Source organism: Triturus cristatus, unplaced genomic scaffold (assembly GCF_964204655.1).
Source record: "Triturus cristatus unplaced genomic scaffold, aTriCri1.1 SCAFFOLD_299, whole genome shotgun sequence".
In the NCBI taxonomy this organism is placed as follows: domain Eukaryota; kingdom Metazoa; phylum Chordata; class Amphibia; order Caudata; family Salamandridae; genus Triturus; species Triturus cristatus.
Window position 1 is genome coordinate 552,322 of NW_028187496.1, and position 19,025 is coordinate 571,346.

At 53.4% G+C, this 19,025-nt stretch overlaps 1 protein-coding gene across 1 annotated transcript in view; it reads right to left on the bottom strand.

Annotated features, from left to right (window-relative positions):
- LOC146771122 (reticulocalbin-2-like) overlaps positions 1-19,025 on the bottom strand; it is a 136,462-nt gene that overhangs the window by 82,869 nt on the left and 34,568 nt on the right. The window contains exon 3 of the mRNA XM_085640331.1: positions 1,446-1,551. Coding sequence (XP_085496457.1) covers positions 1,446-1,551 — 106 coding nt within the window. The remainder of the gene's footprint in view (positions 1-1,445; positions 1,552-19,025) is intronic.

Here is a 19,025-nt window from a genome sequence, read left to right on the forward strand (position 1 = left end):
AAAAGGTGGTCTTTGCTGGCATTTAGGTCCTCCGCATAGCTTTGAAAAGGTGTACCATCCTGCCTGTGTTCGTTTTTTCTGTAAAGCCTATGTTTTTCTCCCCTGTGAGCTTGCATGCCCACCGAGTTGCTCCATTTCATTAGGTCTGGCTACTGAGACAGCTTTACTTGTCTCACTTGACTATTGTTTTTCCCAAATAAATGATACATAATAAACATACATAAAAGGGCTTCTGGTAAGCAGACTTCATCCATTTGTCTGTCCAAGTACCATTCACATTTTGCTTCCGACCACAAGATCATCCAGCATGATTCAATTGGTCAGAACACTTTGCCCACTGACTCCCTTTACTCTAGAGTAAATGCACTAAGCGTGTACACTGTTCAACATCTACCTAAAAATACTTTCTTTGTCTTCAGTTGTAAACTGATTGAAAGTGTGCTTTTTAATTACATCAATGTTTGCATTTACTTTAAATGCCAGCTGTGTTTTTGCCTGCACTCCATTACAATGATTGTTTTAAAGTTTTTAAATGACATTTTAACATAGTACCTGGATGCAATTTGAGTGCTGGGTTAGGTTGTGATTTATTCTTGCCTCCCTCAAAATGAATATTGATCATAAAATTCACAGCACAATTGACAGCCTTGCTGTTAAAAAAACATTTTAAGGATAATAGCTCCATCTGTAAATGTTTTTAAATGTAATGGTTTTATTACAAGCAATGGGAGGCCACGTTTAGGTGAAGGTCCATTTTCTTTTTTTCCTTTTTATTTTTGGAGGACATGCTTTCAGTACACAAGAAACAAATCCCACCAGTTTGTCAAGGCCGGGGGTTGCATCTTGGCTGCAAAATGTACTAGCACCTTCTCTTTTATGAGTATGTCTTCATTTCAACTGTTCGATTTCTGGACCGGATAATATAATTTTGTTTTCTACTGCACAGCACAGACTGAACACTGATATGGTAAATTGTTCTACACTGTGACATACTAAATCCGAGTTCCTAACCACCTCCACCTCTTGGATGAAGCCTTGACTGTTCTCATGACGACCCTGAGAGAGTGAAGTGACTGGAGACAGTAGTACCCTGGCTATCCAATTGGAGTGCACCAGTGCTCTGGCCCATGGACACCAGTGATAACCAGTAGTACCTAGGTAGAATGCTGCCCAGTATCTATTGAATTCCTCTGGAGCACAAGTAAAGTCTTTGGAGACCTCAGATTTCTATCTGCACCTTAGGGACTTCAAATCGTACTACTGGGCACCTGCAACGTTCAGGGTTTTTCTTCCATAAGAACCTGAAAAGATGTCAGTATTTACAGGGGTGCATCTGCAATGAAACTAAGTTGCTCCAGAGATGACTAGCCTTCGACATTGTCCTCAAAACTGCGTATTAAGTGCATTTCAAAATTAATCAAAATATATGAACATTTGAATCCTACCTTCAGTGAGAAATCCATCTCCATCCAAGTCGATTTTTTTGATGACACCTTTAAGTCTTCTTATCTGTTCATCTGGACTAAGTTTTGCAAATTCCTCTGCATCTTCCTTTGTGAAAAAACATACAAATATAATACTGCAAAAGCACATATTGTCAAGAAATACACATGTTCAAAACAAATGTTTGACAATTGAACTAAGGGGAGTACTGTACCACATTACCGTATAAAACTTTGGAAACAAAAGTAATGACTGGGGGTACATCTGGAGCCAAAGAAGTCAATGGATGTTTAGTGGAAAGGCTGACAATACATTTATGCTGTGAAAATTGGCATGTTTGTGCACTAGCAATGGCAGTGGTGGTGCATGATAAGAAGAGGACCCCAGATACGCAGTGATGGATGTTGGATGGTTTCATATTTGACCTCGATGGGAGCAATGGCTGAGCTTTGTAGACGTGGATCATCAGCTTAAATTGGCATCTCTGCTGTATAGGCCAGTGGAGTTTTCGGAGCTTGGGGTGATGTGAGTCTGTCTTGGGAGGGTGCAGAGGAGTCACACATATCCTTACCACCTCTGTTTTAGTCAAAAACGTGCTCTGGTTAGCTTTGCCCTACTCACAGGAAAAATCACTAAAGGCCTTTGGGCTGCTACCTGGAGACCTCATTATCTGTGCCCTAAGGACCCAGTAGCACTGGAGGTACCTTCACTACCTGTGCATTACTAACTGAAGATGTGCTGCTGTCTGGATGTTTCATAATAGTCATGTCATGTTGACTGGATGTGCCATCAGTGCACATACCCTTTTGACTCAGGGTACTCTCGCTGTCTATGACCTGCTGACCACAGATCTCAATATCTACGTCCTAAGGACCGAGCGGCACTCAAGGTACCCTCACTAGCTGTGCATTACCGACTTTAGATTTTCTCAATGCCCATATGCTTCCGAATTGGGATTCCCTTATTAGTCATGTCTTGTTCACTGGTGCCATCAGTGTACATACCTCGCTGACTCATGGTGCTCTGGCTGCGAATTTACTGCTAACTGGAGGTACCATCACTGAACATATTCTCTGACTACTGTACGTACACTGCTGACTTGGGGGCTGTTGCTGCCCATTTACTGACGACTGGAAGTACCATCATTGTACACATTCTATTACTGGAGGTGCCCTCCATGTACAAGTGCTGCTGTTGGAAGATGACCTTATGCGCCTTGTTGACGGAAGGCAGGAACCCCAATCATTGCCCATGTGCTACTGACTACTGCCACCCCATGCTCCAGTGCCCAGGCTTTACTGACTCTGGGTTATCTCACCATCCCCTTAGTTCCCCTATTGTTGCTAGGGTTCTCATAATCCTCTTTGCCCATCTGCAAGCCCTGAAAGGGATGGGGGAGGATCCACGTGGCAACCACTATGAGGATTATAGCAAGGATACTGGCAACATGCCATCTGATAGCTAGAGTGAGAACACACCTTCTCACAGCTGTCTGCCTAAAATAATGGTCTCCTTGGTGGACATGCCCAGCAATGGTTTAGTCATCTTCACAGTGTGACCATGTAGCAGAAGCTGCCCCAGTTTCCTGCCCATTGCCCAGAGAACACCTTCTAAACTCATTGATTAACACACATGCCTAGTCAATATGGAATGCTGGGAGGTCCAAGTTGTGGGTCTAATAGGCAGCGTAAGAAGAACAAAAAGCTGCACACTTTCTAAATCTTCCTTGCTTAAAAAGCAGTAACAATTAAGTGGAAGGATAGGGCACCTAACATGTCACCTTAAAGTGGTTCGAGGTGGAGAGTAAAGATTTGTGCAGAGGAGACCACAGAGGCCTGAGGGAATGCCTGCTAGCTACCAATTGGGCACATTCTACATTATGCTGATAGCCTGATGGAGACAGAGCAGGTATTTAATCATATCAGCCCTGAAGTGAAACAATAACATTTGTTCCCATCTTATGTCGATATTCCACCGATAGTTAGTAGGGGAGTTCTCAGTGTAAGTAGGCTGAAACAGTTGGTTTATATGTTTCTATACTTTGCCTATGTGTGTGTGCCTGTGCTAGTAATAAATGCAAAAACAACAGTTGATGGACAGAATGCAGAACAATGTCCTACATTCACTCCAGTACAGAGATCTGGGCCTAAATCCATCGTTTTTTTGCTCACCATGCCATTCCAGTTTGAACCCAGCCATATGCAAATCAGTCTTGACCCTGTGCCTCATTTGAACAGTCCAGCCCGAACTGCCAAGCCAGGTCCTCCCTGGACTGGAAACAAGCATCCTAGGACCAGTTTCGGGGTTTCACCCCTCTTCAGCCAGGATAGCTTGATTCCAGTGGCATGGAGAGCAGGGGACCCACGCCTGGGCACACCCTTCCCACTCGTGGTGACAAATGCAAAAACAACAGTTGATGGACAGAATGCAGAACAATGTCTTACATTCACTCCAGTACAGAGATCTGGGCCTAAATCCATCGTTTTATTGCTCACCATGCCGTTCCAGTTTGAACCCAGCCATATGCAAATCAGTCTTGACGCTGTGCCTCATGGGAACAGTCCAGCCCGAACTGCCAAGCCAGGTCCTCCCTGGACTGGAAACAAGCATCCTAGGACCAGTTTCGGGGTTTCACCCCTCTTCAGCCAGAATAGCTTGATTCCAGTGGCATGGAGAGCATGGGACCCACGTCTGGGCATACCCTTCCCACTCGGGGTGACAAATGCAAAAACAACAGTTGATGGACAGAATGCAGAACAATGTCTTACATTCACTCCAGTACAGAGATCTGGGCCTAAATCCATCGTTTTTTTGCTCACCATGCCGTTCCAGTTTGAACCCAGCCATATGCAAATCAGTCTTGCCCCTGTGCCTCATGGGAACAGTCCAGCCCGAACTGCCAAGCCAGGTCCTCTCTGGACTGGAAACAAGCATCCTAGGACCGGTTTCGGGGTTTCACCCCTCTTCAGCCAGGATAGCTTGATTCCAGTGGCATGGAAAGCAGGGGACCCACGTCTGGGTATACCCTTCCCACTCAGGGTGACAAATGCAAAAACAACAGTTGATTGACAGAATGCAGAGCAATGTCTTACATTCATTCCAGTACTGAGATCGGGCTGGACTGTTCCCATGAGGCACAGGGTCAGACTGATTTGCATATGGCCATGTCTGAACTGGGGTGGTGGAGTGAGCTAAAGAATGATAATGGATTAAACCCAGATCAGTTGACTGGGGGTGAGTGTTTGATTTGCTCTAATACTCCGTCCATCATCCCCTTTGGTATCGCTTTGGTTCGCCCCTAGTTGGCAGGGTATGCCCAGACGTGGGTCCCTTGCTCACTTTGCCACTGGATTCAAGATAGCTTGGCTGATGAGGGTTATGAACCCGAAACCGGTCCCAGGATGCTGGTTTCCGGTCCAGGGAAGACATGGCTTGGCAGTTCGGGCTGGACTGTTCCCATGAGGCAAAGGGTCAGACTGATTTGCATATGGCCATGTCTGAACTGGGGTGGTGGAGTGAGCTAAAGAATGATAATGGATTAAACCCAGATCAGTTGACTGGGGGTGAGTGTTTGATTTGCTCAAACACTCCGTCCATCATCCCCTTTGGTATCGCTTTGTTCGCCCCAAGTTGGCAGGGTATGCCCAGACGTGGGTCCCTTGCTCACTTTACCACTGGATTCAAGATAGCCTGGCTGATGAGGGTTATGAACCCGAAACCGGTCCCAGGATGCTTGTTTCCTGTCCAGGGAAGACATAGCTTGGCAGTTTGGGCTGGACTGCTCCCATGAGGCACAGGGTCAGACTGATTTGCATATGGCCATGTCTGAACTGGGGTGGTGGAGTGAGCTAAAGAATGATAATGGATTAAACCCAGATCAGTTGACTGGGGGTGAGTGTTTGATTTGCTCAAACGCTCCGTCCATCATCCCCTTTGTTATCGCTTTGCGCTAGTAACAAGGCTTGTATTTGCTTTCTGCCAAGGGTGACATGTGATGCAGCATTGGAAAAAACAAGACTTAGGCCAATATCTTGGAATTATTTATTTACATACCAAACAAGGGATGATATGCCCTCTGTCGCAAGCTTAACAGTTGTTAATTATATCTCTTGTGAGAGAGGTCTCTTCTGTTTTCTAAATGGACAGCCATAACAATTGAGGTCAAACAGAAGTTCAATAACTTGGTAGCCTAAACCCAACTCCTTGGGCAGATGAAATGGGGGCGGACAGAATCTTTCTACAAATATGTTTTTCCTCCATTTGAAGGACGGTGTAATTGGCAATACACAAAATTTCTACCCCTTAGATGCCACCGGGACAGATTGGGAAGTGCATATCTGCAGCAGTGGGGTGAGTACCCTGCCACCCGGTGACAGTGGGAGACTAAGAAGTGAGCCGAATGCCCTAGATAGCTTCGCCCTGTGCTATGTTATGTTTGGAACCCAAGAACCAGCTGCTCTGAAAGTAACCCCAAATAGAGGAAGCGGCTAGTACTTAATAGACGGTTAGAACCAGCTAAAATGCTGGAAAGACAAGTGACCACTTGTATCTTACTCCAGTACAGAGATATGGGCCTAAATCCATCGTTTTTTTGCTCACCATGCCATTCCAGTTTGAACCCAGCCATATGCAAATCAGTCTTGACCCTGTGCCTCCTGGGAACAGTCCAGCCCGAACTGCCAAGCCAGGTCCTCCCTGGACTGGTAACAAGCATCCTAGGACCAGTTTCGGGGTTTCACCCCTCTTCAGCCAGAATAGCTTGCTTCCAGTGGCATGGAGAGCAGGGGACCCACGTCTGGGCATACCCTTCCCACTCGGGGTGACAAATGCAAAAACAACAGTTGATGGACAGAATGCAGAACAATGTCTTGCATCCACTCCAGTACAGAGATCTGGGCCTAAATCCATCGTTTTTTTGCTCACCATGCCGTTCCAGTTTGAACCCAGCCATATGCAAATCAGTCTTGACCCTGTGCCTCATGGGAACAGTCCAGCCCGAACTGCCAAGCCAGGTCCTCTCTGGGCTGGAAACAAGGACGTGGGTCCCTTGCTCACTTTACCACTGGATTCAAGATAGCCTGGCTGATGAGGGTTATGAACCCGAAACCGGTCCCAGGATGCTTGTTTCCGGTCCAGGGAAGACATGGCTTGGCAGTTTGGGCTGGACTGCTCCCATGAGGCACAGGGTCAGACTGATTTGCATATGGCCATGTCTGAACTGGGGTGGTGGAGTGAGCTAAAGAATGATAATGGATTAAACCCAGATCAGTTGACTGGGGGTGAGTGTTTGATTTGCTCAAACGCTCCGTCCATCATCCCCTTTGGTATCGCTTTGCGCTAGTAACAAGGCTTGTATTTGCTTTCTTCCAAGGGTGACATGTGATGCAGCATTGGAAAAAACAAGACTTAGGCCAATATCTTGGAATTATTTATTTACATACCAAACAAGGGATGATATGCCCTCTGTCGCAAGCTTAACAGTTGTTAATTATATCTCTTGTGAGAGAGGTCTCTTCTGTTTTCTAAATGGACAGCCATAACAATTGAGGTCAAACAGAAGTTCAATAACTTGGTAGCCTAAACCCAACTCCTTGGGCAGATGAAATGGGGGCGGATAGGGGAGCGGACAGAATCTTTCTACAAATATGTTTTTCCTCCATTTGAAGGACGGTGTCATTGGCAATACACAAAATTTCTTTTAGATGCCACCGGGACAGATTGGGAAGTGCATATCTGCAGCAGTGGGGTGAGTACCCTGCCACCCGGTGACAGTGGGAGACTAAGAAGTGAGCCGAATGCCCTAGATAGCTTCGCCCTGTGCTATGTTATGTTTGGAACCCAAGAACCAGCTGCTCTGAAAGTAACCCCAAATAGAGGAAGCGGCTAGTACTTAATAGACGGTTAGAACCAGCTAAAATGCTGGAAAGACGGGTGACCACTTGTATTAATAATTCGTATGCCTAACAGTACAGGCTAATGCCACGTTTTTATTATCATTGCAAAATTGTTTGATTATAAAATATATTTCTCAAAATGCCAATATAGATAACTTTAAAAAATAATGGGAGCTACGGCACAGTGTACATAAGTCTACTCTAAGCATGGAATTAGGACATTGACAAAGTAGTATTATCTGAAAACTGGGAGAAGACAGGGCTCCCGGTGGGGCACGGCCCACTGGGAGGCAGATGCTCTAGAGTGAGTGAGGAGGGGCCCACATAGGTTGAAAGACCACGGATTGACTGGGGACAGTTCTTGAGAGAGGCTAGAGCCGGCGGCTCTCTGGGGCCAGAGGCCACATAGCCTGGCATAAAGGGAGACGTCGCTGTGTCATCACTAGACGGGCAGCGGCGAGCCTTGAGGACTGAACGCTGGATGCTGAACACTGAGATACTCCCAGTACAGCGAGAGGCCAGGGAGGTAAAGCACCGAAGGTGTGGTAGCTTGGCGTGCAGAAGTGGGAAGAGCTCACATGCGATGGAGATCTCCTGGGAGCAGAGACCCTGCCCTGGGCCGAGAGGTGGCTGGCCCACGAGGAGGGGCTGCAGGCAGAAAGTGGCACCTGGTATGGCCCGCCGACCGTAAAGAAGAGTTGAAAACGACCCCTCACCTGACAGGCACGAACAAGGCCCCTGGAGAAGCCAGAAACAAGCAGAAGAGCCTGGCGGCTGCTAGGCAAAAGGAACACAAAGGAAACAGGGCGAGGATAGCTTCGATAGCGAACCCCTCCCCTGGCTCGGGAGAGGTGTCACTGTGCCTTATTGAGGTTGCACCGAGCCTGGAGTGAAACATTTAGGGGTGAGATACTGGTTAGGACGGAATCAGCTGGCTCCACAGCGGGGAGTATCGGGGATTTCGGAAGTGTGCTCCCACTAGCCTAGAGACCCCCTCGGAGAAAAGAAACTCTGAAGGGTGGCCACACGCGGCGGATTTGTCACGGCTGACATGGTCAGGAATCATGGGCCTAGACTCACACAAACTAATAAACTTGACAAATATACTGTAAGCATATCATCTTCTGTTTCCCAAGATAGAGTGGATGGGCTGCGCCTACGTTCCCAACCTGAAGAGGGACCCTCCTTAAGAGAAATAATGACAGCCATTAGAGACCGACGTGACACCTTGGAGCCAAAGCTGGATAATGTGACTATAGACGTAAATCTGATGAGAGCAGATCTCCGTAACATTTCAGATAAAGTTAAAATGACTGAAACTGGGAGCGTGGCTTGGGCAAGATGGCCGATCGGACCTAATCCGAGTCGGCTCCCGTGCCACCCTGGGCTTACCCCGGTTGCAGAGCTGTCCCAGGACTACCAGGCAGGCTGGACACCTACTGAGTGCCATGGCGAGCAGTTGGGCACTCACCGGAGTGGTCAGGTCAAGCTTTCTGGACGACTGAGGCGCCCGCCGCTTGCCAGTGCGGCCGCGGCCGAGCCACGCAAGATGGCGGCCCCCAGGGACGGGACCCCGCTCCACGCCTGACGGAGGAGAAGAGCCGGCAGGGTATGAACTGCGGCGGACGCCTTTCCTCCCCACTGGGTGCTTCCATTGTGGTCCGGGCCCGGTGGGGCGAGGCACGGACCGGTCGCCGGCCCGCTGGAGCTTCCTGCGAGGCAGCGTGCTGCAACACGGCCGAGAGCCGCAACCCGGCGTCCCCGGATGTGGAGGCCGCGCTAGAGACTGGTTGGAGCGCGATCGGGAGCTGCACGGCAGAGGGATCTGGCGGCTGGGTGCTGGAGGCGCTGAGGTGGCTGGCGAGGCGGAGCTTTCTGCGGGCCGATGTACGAGACCCTGCACGGCAGGCCCGCTAGAGGAGCAGTCCTGGAGCACCGGTGGGTGCGGCGTTCCCTAGTGGAGCCGAGGAGAGACATCGTCTGGGCAGGCACGGCTTCCTTGCGCTGCGCGCCTTCCCCCGAGGTGTTGGTGAAGGACTTCGGTGGGGGACGCGCAATTCCAGGTCGGGGGTGACGGAGGAGACCTGGTCCAGCGGTGGGGGCAGAGGCCGAGCCCTACACCTGTGACGCCCGCTGTGACTTCAAGGATCGAGCGGTGGTGACTGCGGCTTCGGCGTGGGGGGCCATCAGCGGCCGCTGCGCAGCTACGGAGTGGTCTGGGAGCCCGGGTGCTGCTGGGGGCCCAACGACGATCGACCCGTCCTCAGAGGTGACAGCCTTCCGGCCTCTGCACCCGTCTGAGCCGTTCAGTGCGACACCGCGCGATAGCTCCGCGCCTGCCGGGGGGCCCCTTCTCTCACTGGGCGAGCGCGGGGCCAACCGGGGGAGGCCCTATGCCTGCTAAGAAGGGACAGGCCAAACGCAGCGCCTCGGTGACCGCCTTCTTTGGCCCAGCGGATAGGGGATCTTCTGGGGCTCCGGCAGACCCATCGGGGGCAATGGCGCTGACCAAGGAGGACCTCCTGGCCTCGCTAAGAGACTTTAAAGCCGAACTACGGGAGGAGATAGGCCGGGATGTCCAACGCTCAATCGACCAATTATGCTTGGACCTTCGGGACCAGCTGTCCGGCCTCCGGCAAGATGTCGAGGCAGTGGGCACGCGGGTGGTGGAGCTGGAGGGCCGGCACCAAGACTTGGGCAGCAGGTCCTCGGACCACTCACGACGGATCCAGGCCCTCCAGGAACAATTGACACAGACGCAGCTCAAGGCTGAGGACCTGGAAAACCGCTCCCGGCGCGATAACATCCGCGTGCGCCACCTGGAGGAACGGGCAGAGGGCCCCGATCTTGAGGCATTCTTGGAGGGCTTTTTTGCGGAGGTGGTGAAGCCACAAACTCTCAAAATCAAACTCGACCGGGCACATAGGGTGGGCTCCCTGGCGCCAGGGGACAGACGGCGGCCGAGAGAGATACTGGCTAAATTTCACTCCTACAAAGTCAAGGAGGCTGTCCTGGCGGCGGCCAGGGCGTCTTCGGAGGTGTCGTTTCAGGGCTTTACGTGCTCGCTGTTTCAAGACCTGTGCCCGGCTACACTAGCGAGGCGACAATCCTTTAGGCCACTGACGACTAAGTTGAGAGCGGAGCGCATCCGATACAGATGGACCTTCCCCTTTGGCCTATCCTTTGAATACCAAAACAAGCAGCGGACTGTGGTGGATCTTGCGGCCGGCCGGGCCATACTGGGACTTTCCCCCTCGGGAGACGAGCAGGGGGATGCAGGAGTCTCGGCGGCCAGCGGATCCGGGGCGACGGCCGAGGAGTGGGCCACGGTGGGTCGCACTCCTCCCCGATGATTCCACTGGGGAAGCCACCTTGAGGACGACTTCGCCATAGCAGGGGATCCCGAGTGACTGCTGCAGACCCACGGGGCTCCGCTTGGACGATGCCCCACCGGGGCTTACTACCAGTATTGGAGGAAGGGTCGCACTGGGCAGCAGAGTACAGGATCCGGCGTGTCTGGTACTTGGGTTCAGCATTTGTAGATGTTTTTTCATCTTTCATGTTCTTGTTGAGACTTATGCAACCGGGGTGGGGGTGGGCGGGTTGTCATGGCCCTCCGAGACCTCTGCTCTTAGATGGCTTGTGAGCTTGGGGTTCTTCGGCTATTCTTTTTTCTCTTTTCTTTCTCTTCTATCTATTTTTCTCTTTTTTTGTCTTGGAGAGTGGGGGGATCTTCACGAGGGGTGGAGATGGATGGGGGAGGGGAGGGGCGGGCCTTGAGAATTGCTTCTGCCGGAAGACTACTACCAGACCCACGATGGCTTTATCCATAGGTTCATGGAATGTGCAAGGGCTTAATTCCCCCCAGAAATGCCAGAGGGTGCTGAAATACATATCTGATCGACAACTGGATGTGGTTGCACTTCAAGAAACACATCTTCGTAAGGGGGATGAACATAGGTTACGACACAGGTCATACCCACTCACATACAGTTCCTCAGCCGCCACCAAGCACCGGGGGTGGTGTTGATGTTCCACAGCGGGGTAAAGTTCCAACCCTTGGAGGTGCGCTCAGATAGGAAGGGGAGATGGGTGATGGTGAAGGGGATTCTCAGGGGTCAGAAAAGCACTTTTATCGCGATATACGCGCCTAATACAGGTCAGGCGGGGTTCTTGTCCACCTTTTGCACAAAGTTGGAGCAGTTTGCGGAAGGCTCGGTCATCTTGATGGGGGACTTTAATCTGGTATGGCAGACGGACCTTGACAGTTCTCACTCGCAGAGGGCGGATTCGGGTTCCTTCTCCCTAGCTTCCAAAAAGCGCGTTTCGGACCTGGGCCTCTGCGATGCATGGCGTACACTACACCCCTCCACAAAAGATTATACCCACTTTTCACATGTCCATCAATCTTATTCCCGTCTGGATTATATTTTCATTAATCGTTTTTTGTCGGGGTCTTTAAGAGACGCGCAGATTCTCCCCCTCTCCGTTTCTGACCATAGTCTGGTCATGATCACCCTCTATTGGGCTGGCCCGCGGGACCGCCAGCTCAAGTGGTACTTTCCCGCCTCCCTTACTATGGACATTGTGCTGCGCAAATCCCTACGCGAGACCATAGATGAATTCTTTGCCCTTAATGACACGGAGGAGACCTCTGAGCTGATACGGTGGGATGCCTTTAAGGCGATGCTTAGGGGTAAGTGCATCGCACTTAACTCTGCGCTCAACCGGCAGAGAGCAGCGGAGCGGGAGCGGCTGGAAGCGGAGCTGGTGGCTGCGGAGCAGGCCCATAAGGCCAAGCCCTCTCGCATTACTTTGCGGCCCCTTACGGCATTGCGGGGCAAACTGAAGTTGATCTACGCCAACAGGGCCGAACTTACCCTCTTACGCCTGCGCCACACCTCATACACTCAGGGGAATAAAATTGGGAGACATCTAGCACGACAACTCCGAGTTAAACGGGACAAGGAATATATAGAGGGGATACGAGACGCTGCGGATGCGGTCGTACACTCCGACAAGGGGAAGGCGGACTGTTATCGCTCCTTCTACAGCAAGCTGTATACCTCTGATTCTCTTGAGGCCCCAGTGCAGGAGGCCTATCTGCAGGGGCTGTCGCTCCCCCAGGTCACCGCCTCTATCAATGAGGACCTTTGCGCCCCCATCTCATTAGAAGCGGTACCAAAGCCATTATGGCGCTTAAACTCAATAAAGCACCCGGGCCCGATGGCCTCACGGCCCTATTTTACCGTACTTTCGTGCCAGACCTGGCCCCGCGCTTGCAGTCTCTTTTTAACGCTATCATCGCTCAGGGGGTGGTTTCCCCGTCCATGGCGGAGGCTGTCATCACGGTTATCCCAAAACCGGGGAAACGCAAGGATCAATGTTCCTCTTACCGCCCTATCGCGTTGTTGAACTTGGATGCTAAATTGTACTCCTCTATCCTGGCCGCCAGGCTCAATCCCCTTATGGCAGCGCTGATACACCCCGATCAATCGGGTTTTATTCCGGGGAGGCAAACTCATGATAAAACATGACGCATTGTGCATCTGATAGAAAAAGCCTCTAAAAGATGCGTGCCGGCCCTCCTAGCCGGTCTGGATGCTGAAAAAGCGTTCGACCGGGTGGATTGGGGATTCCTATTCTCCACTATGCGACGGATGGGCTTTGCAGACGCATTCATCGCAATGATTCAGGCCAACTATCGGATTCCCACATCGCGCGTCCAAGTCAATGGGACCTGTTCGGCTCCTTTTACCCTTTCTAGAGGCACGAGACAGGGTTGCCCCCTTTCCCCCCTGTTATTCGCCTTGAGCATTGAACCCCTGGCGATAACCATACGACACAATCCACAGATATCGGGTATTCCGTTTGCGGGAGAGGACCACAAGATATCCCTTTTTGCAAACGACGTTCTCCTCTCCCTCACTCACCCTTCCACGTCGCTCCCGACTCTGCATGCAGAGTTACGGCGCTTCGAACAGGTGGCGGGGTTCAAGATTAACCTAGACAAGTCCTACATTCTCAACCTTACGATACCCAGGAAGGAGCTCCCGAGGCTCCAGCAGAGCACGACTTTCCGATGGGCGACTAAATCGCTCCAATACTTAGGAGTTCGGCTTACTCCGTGTTTGGAAGATTTGTATAAGGCCAATTTCCCCCCCCCCCCTTCTCGCTCAAATTAAGGCAGATCTAGCGCGCTGGAAACCACTGTTCATATCCTGGCTGGGGTGCATTCACTCACTTAAAATGACGGTGTTGCCGAAACTGCTCCACTTATCTCAGGCCCTCCCCATTGAAGTCCCCCCTCCTTTTTCTCGACCATGCGCTCTCTTTGTTCCCGTTATATCTGGCAGGGAGGGAGAGCCCGCCTGTCGTATTCCATGTTACGAAGGCCCCGCTCTGCGGGCGGAGCGGGCCTTCCCGACTTCCTCCTCTACTATAAGGCGGCGCGACTGCGTGTGTTGATTGAGTGGTCTAAAAGAGAGTCGGACAAACATTGGTTACATATGGACAGGTCGGTGGCGGGAAGGACTATCTGGGACTTGGCATGGCGCGCTAAACGAGATAGGCCGGATAACACGTACATTAGTACACCCACCAGAACGACGTTGCGGTCTGGGATACTCTTTCCCAGGACGACCGGTGGACCACTTTCCCTTCCCCTCACACCCCCATCCACGGGTTGCAGCCTTCCCACCGGCGTTCACCAGAGGGCCATTCGCCGCTTGGGAGGAGGGGGGTTGCTTAATGATCGGACATTTGCTTAGAGGTTCTAGGTTACTGACGTTCTCAGAATGTAGAAATGACTTTAGCCATCCGCAGACTGAACACTACAGATATCTCCAATTACGGCACTGGCTCCAGTCATCTGAGATGCAGGTGGCGATCAACAGGCCCCAGACCCCGTTTGAAAAATTCATTCGATCTACCACTACCATGAAGGGGGCAATTTCTTTTTTATACACCCACCTTCTGGCCACTGTGGTTTCACCGTCCCCGCGATTCAAGGCTAAATGGGAAGAGGTGGCGCTTAGGCCGATCGAGGAGCGGGAATGGGAGGCACTATGGTCCGATATCACAAAACACAACCACTCGATAGAATTAAGAGAAGCTCACACGAAAGTGATGGTGGATTGGTACTTATACCCAGCTAAACTGCGGCGCATTTTTCCGGGCACTTCTGATCGCTGTTGGAGGGGCTGTGGGTTGCTGGAGGACTTTCAGCACATCTGGTGGACCTGTCTGACTATCCGCCCCTTCTGGGAAGAGATACTTGCGCAAATTAAGACTATGCTGGGCTACCCGATCCCCACCTCCATTGAGGCGGCACTGTTGGGCCTTCGGGACCCCTCCCTGCGCTACCAATCCAGAGCGGATAAGGCCATAATGTGGCTTTGCTTGGGGGCGGCGAAGGTGGCTATTGCCGCTAACTGGAAGAAACAAGCGGCCCCTATGGCCTCGATGTGGCACTCCCGCCTTTGGAGGCTTCTGAGTTTAGAGAGAATGGCGGATATCTTCAGGGATGACTATGCCGCATTCAAGCTCAAATGGGGACCGCTGGTGGCATTCCTCTCTCAAGGTCTGCCGGCGGCTGTTTGCCCGCCCCAGGCCAGGGGGTTGCGGTTGTTCCAGTTGTAGCCCATTGCGGCTCCCACGGGTCGGTCCCCCTGGTAGCCAACTTCGCAGTTACAGGGCCGCCTGGATGAGGCATTGCCCTGACCCCACCCCTGATAGGTTCGTCTCTGGCACTGGGTCTCTGGGCTCCCTCCTTGAGTCTCTCCTCTCTCTCTCTCTCTATTGCTTTTCTTTCTGTTTTTTCTCTCTCTTCTTCTCTATGGGGTATGTGGTGTGGGGAGGGTGGGATTTTGAGGAGTTGGGTTGATTACAAAACGAGTTTGCTGTTCCATGGCACAGAGGCTGCGGGTTGAATGGACATTACCTTTCTGCATAGACTACCGGCACCGGACTATTAGATTCAAGATACGGCCCACTGGGGTCCTCTAGGGCATAGTTTCAGGGCTTGCTTCGCCTTATTTTTCGCATTACTGTACCCCTTCATTAGCATATGTTATTACTGGTGAAGCTTGCCTCTTTCATGTCCGGTTTTGGGTCGGTACTCCTTTCTTTCCTAATCTTCGCTTGCTGGTCCACTCAGTTGTATTGCAATAGTCATGGTCTGTTTCTTTTGTCGCCTTTTTTTATGCTAATTAACACACTTTTGACAAAAAAAATGACTGAAACTCAGATTGCCGAGCTCCAGTGCACATCTAAGAGGTTGGAAGAGCAGGTACAGACACTGACGAAACAAAATGTAATCCTCGCAGCAAAGGTTGAAGACCAAGAGGGAAGATCACGCAGAAACAACATCAGAGTGTTAGGGGTCCCAGGAGGAGTGGAGGGTCCAAGTCTTGATCTTTTTCTCCAAGACTTAATATTAAACACCTTACGCCCTAAGAAACTATCCAAGTTCTTCTCAATCAAAAGGACCCACAGAGCGCTGGGCCGGAGACAAAAACCAGGAGCACCTCCGCGAAAAATCATTTTCAGAGTATTTAATTACAGGGAATCTAGATGCAATCCTGCAGGCGGCACAAACACACAGTGATCTGGTTGTTTCCAGACTACACCCTCCAAGTGCAGAAACAACGGCAGAGTTTTGAAGCAGTTAAAAAAGTATTGAGGGATAAGGACACTGAATATATGATGATGTATCCAGCTAAATTACGCATAGTTTCTGAAGGCAAGTCCTAGCAATTTACCTCCCCGGAAGAAGCATGGAATTGGGTGGAGGGACAGAGGCCTGTGACTCACAAAGGGAAGAACTCGACAGCTAGAATAGGGCAGGGCCCATCGGGGATGAATCCCTGAACTGGGAGCACACTGAGAGCCAAACCCAAGGGAGTCCCGGGGGGGGGGGGGGTTCTGAGGAGCTCAGGGGCATAAATTAACCAAGACGCACACCCCCCTATTGTGGAGGATAATGGACCTGGTGCAATTGGACGTAATGGTGGGTAAGAACTGGGGGAGTGGAGGGTTGTGTAACTCAAATGCATAATGTAGGCTCGACAGGGGCAGGGTTCTGGAAACAACACCATCTGACCCCTATGGAGAGGTTGTTTATAAGGGATGGATAAGCAATGGTATCCTACAGAAATTGGTTGTGGCGGCAAGCGCAGCTTTTACTATCTTAGTTCAGGCGCGACAATTACTCTGCAGGTTGGGGGCGTGGGGAGTTTTAAGCCCACTCAGGAGGGTAGCAGGAAGAGGTAGTTGGGGGGAGTTTTAGGGATATTGTTCCTAGAGGAATAACTGTATATTTGCAACACAGCGTTGAGAGGAAGTGAGAAGACACGAGAGTCGCTAAAGAGCCCACTGTGCATTAATGTATCTCCGGCCTATCCGGGAAAAAGATGGGGGACATATACCACACAGGGGAGGCTCCTCCAGATTGGCGGAGGAGTGTCGCCCCACTGCTTTCTGACAGTGCGAGAAGCCAAAACATAAAATGGCAAAAACTTTAAGTTATTACCATTTTATGTTTCCTTTGCGGGTGGGCGGGGCTGCTCTGCGCTCCAAGCAGGGCAGGGGAGGAGTGGTTTGCCCACTCCTGAGTGCACAAAGACTGTTTGGTCAGCCCTCTCGGGCTGCCAGAAACAGTCATGAGCACTCTGCCCTTCTCCATGCAGGCTGGAGAACATGCCCACCTCACTAGCCCCTGGCTGGGTGCCGTCCCGACCAATCACAACACTGCATTATTTCTGTTGTGATTGGCTTAGGGGATGGAACCTAGCAGTCTGCTTCCTGTTCCTGTGGGAGACAGGAGAGCAGGAGGAGAAAAGACGTGGGACCAGGCAGAAAGGTAGGTTTTAATTACCATTATTATTTTTTTTTTTTTTGGTATGGGCCTCCCTTCCCTGCGTGCCTCCCCCACCCTGCGCAACCCCCCTACCTCTCCCCGCACGACCCCTCACCTCTCCCCGTGTGACGCGTGACCCCCCCTCACCTCTCCCCGTGTGACGCGTGACCCCCCCTCACCTCTCCCCGCGTGACCCCCCCCCTCACCTCTCCCCGCGCGACCCCCCCCCCCTCACCTCTCCCCGCGCGACCCCCCCCCCCCTCACCTCTCCCCGCGCGACCCTCACCTCTCCCCGTGCGGACCCCCCCCCCCCCCTCACCTCTCCCCGCGCGACACCCCCCCTCACCTCTCCCCGCGCGACACCCCCCTCACCTCTCCCCGCGCGACACCCCCCCCTCACCTCTCCCCGCGCGACCCCCCCCCTCACCTCTCCCCGCGCGACCCCCCCCCTCACCTCTCCCCGCGCGACACCCCCCTCACCTCTCCCCGCGCGACACCCCCCTCACCTCTCCCCGCGCGACCCCCCCCCTCACCTCTCCCCGCGCGACACCCCCCTCACCTCTCCCCGCGCGACACCCCCCTCACCTCTCCCCGCGCGACACCCCCCTCACCTCTCCCCGCGCGACCTCTCCCGGCGCGACACCCCCCTCACCTCTCCCCGCGCGACACCCCCCTCACCTCTCCCCGCGCGACACCCCCCTCACCTCTCCCCGCGCGACCCCCCCCCCTCACCTCTCCCCGCGCGACCCCCCCCCCCTCACCTCTCCCCGCGCGACCCCCCCCCCTCACCTCTCCCCGCGCGACCCCTCACCTCTCCCCGCGCGACCCCCCCCTCACCTCTCCCCACGCGACCCCCCCCCCCTCACCTCTCCCCGCGCGACCCCCCCCTCACCTCTCCCCGCGCGACCCCCCCCCTCACCTCTCCCCGCGCGACCCCCCCCTCACCTCACCCCGCGCGACCCCCCCTCACCTCTCCCCGCGCGACCCCCCCCCTCACCTCTCCCCGCGCGACCCCCCCACCTCTCCCCGCGCGACCCCCCCACCTCTCCCCGCGCGACCCCCCCCACCTCTCCCTGCGCGACCCCTCTCCCCGCGCAACCCCCCACCTCTCCCCGCGCGACCCCCCCACCTCTCCCCACGCAACCCCCCCACCTCTCCCCGCGCGACCCCCCCACCTCTCCCCACGCGACCCCCCCACCTCTCCCCACGCGACCCCCCCACCTCTCCCCACGCGACCCCCCCACCTCTCCCCACGCGACCCCCCCACCTCTCCCCACGCGACCCCCCCCACCTCTCCCCACGCAACCCTCCCTCACCTCTCCCCGCGCTACCCTCCCTCACCTCTCCCTGCGCTACCCTCCCTCACCTCTCCCTGCGCTACCCCTTCCTCACCTCTCCCCGCGCTACCTCTCCCCGCATGACCCCCCCTCACCTTTCACCGAGCTACCCCCCTCACCTTTCCCTGAGCTACCCCCCTCACCTTTCCCCGAGCTACCCCCCTCACCTTTCCCTGAGCTACCCCCCTCACCTTTCCCCGAGCTACCCCCCCTCACCTTTCCCCGAGCTACCCCCCCTCACCTTTCCCCGAGCTACCGCCCCCTCACCTTTCCCCGAGCTACCCCCCCCTCACCTTTCCCCGAGCTACCCACCCCTCACCTCTCCCTGCGCGACCCCCCCTCACCTTTCCCCGAGCTACCCACCCCTCACCTTTCCCCGAGCTACCCACCCCTCACCTTTCCCCGAGCTACCCACCCCTCACCTTTCCCCGAGCTACCCACCCCTCACCTTTCCCCGAGCTACCCACCCCTCACCTCTCCCCGCGCGACCCC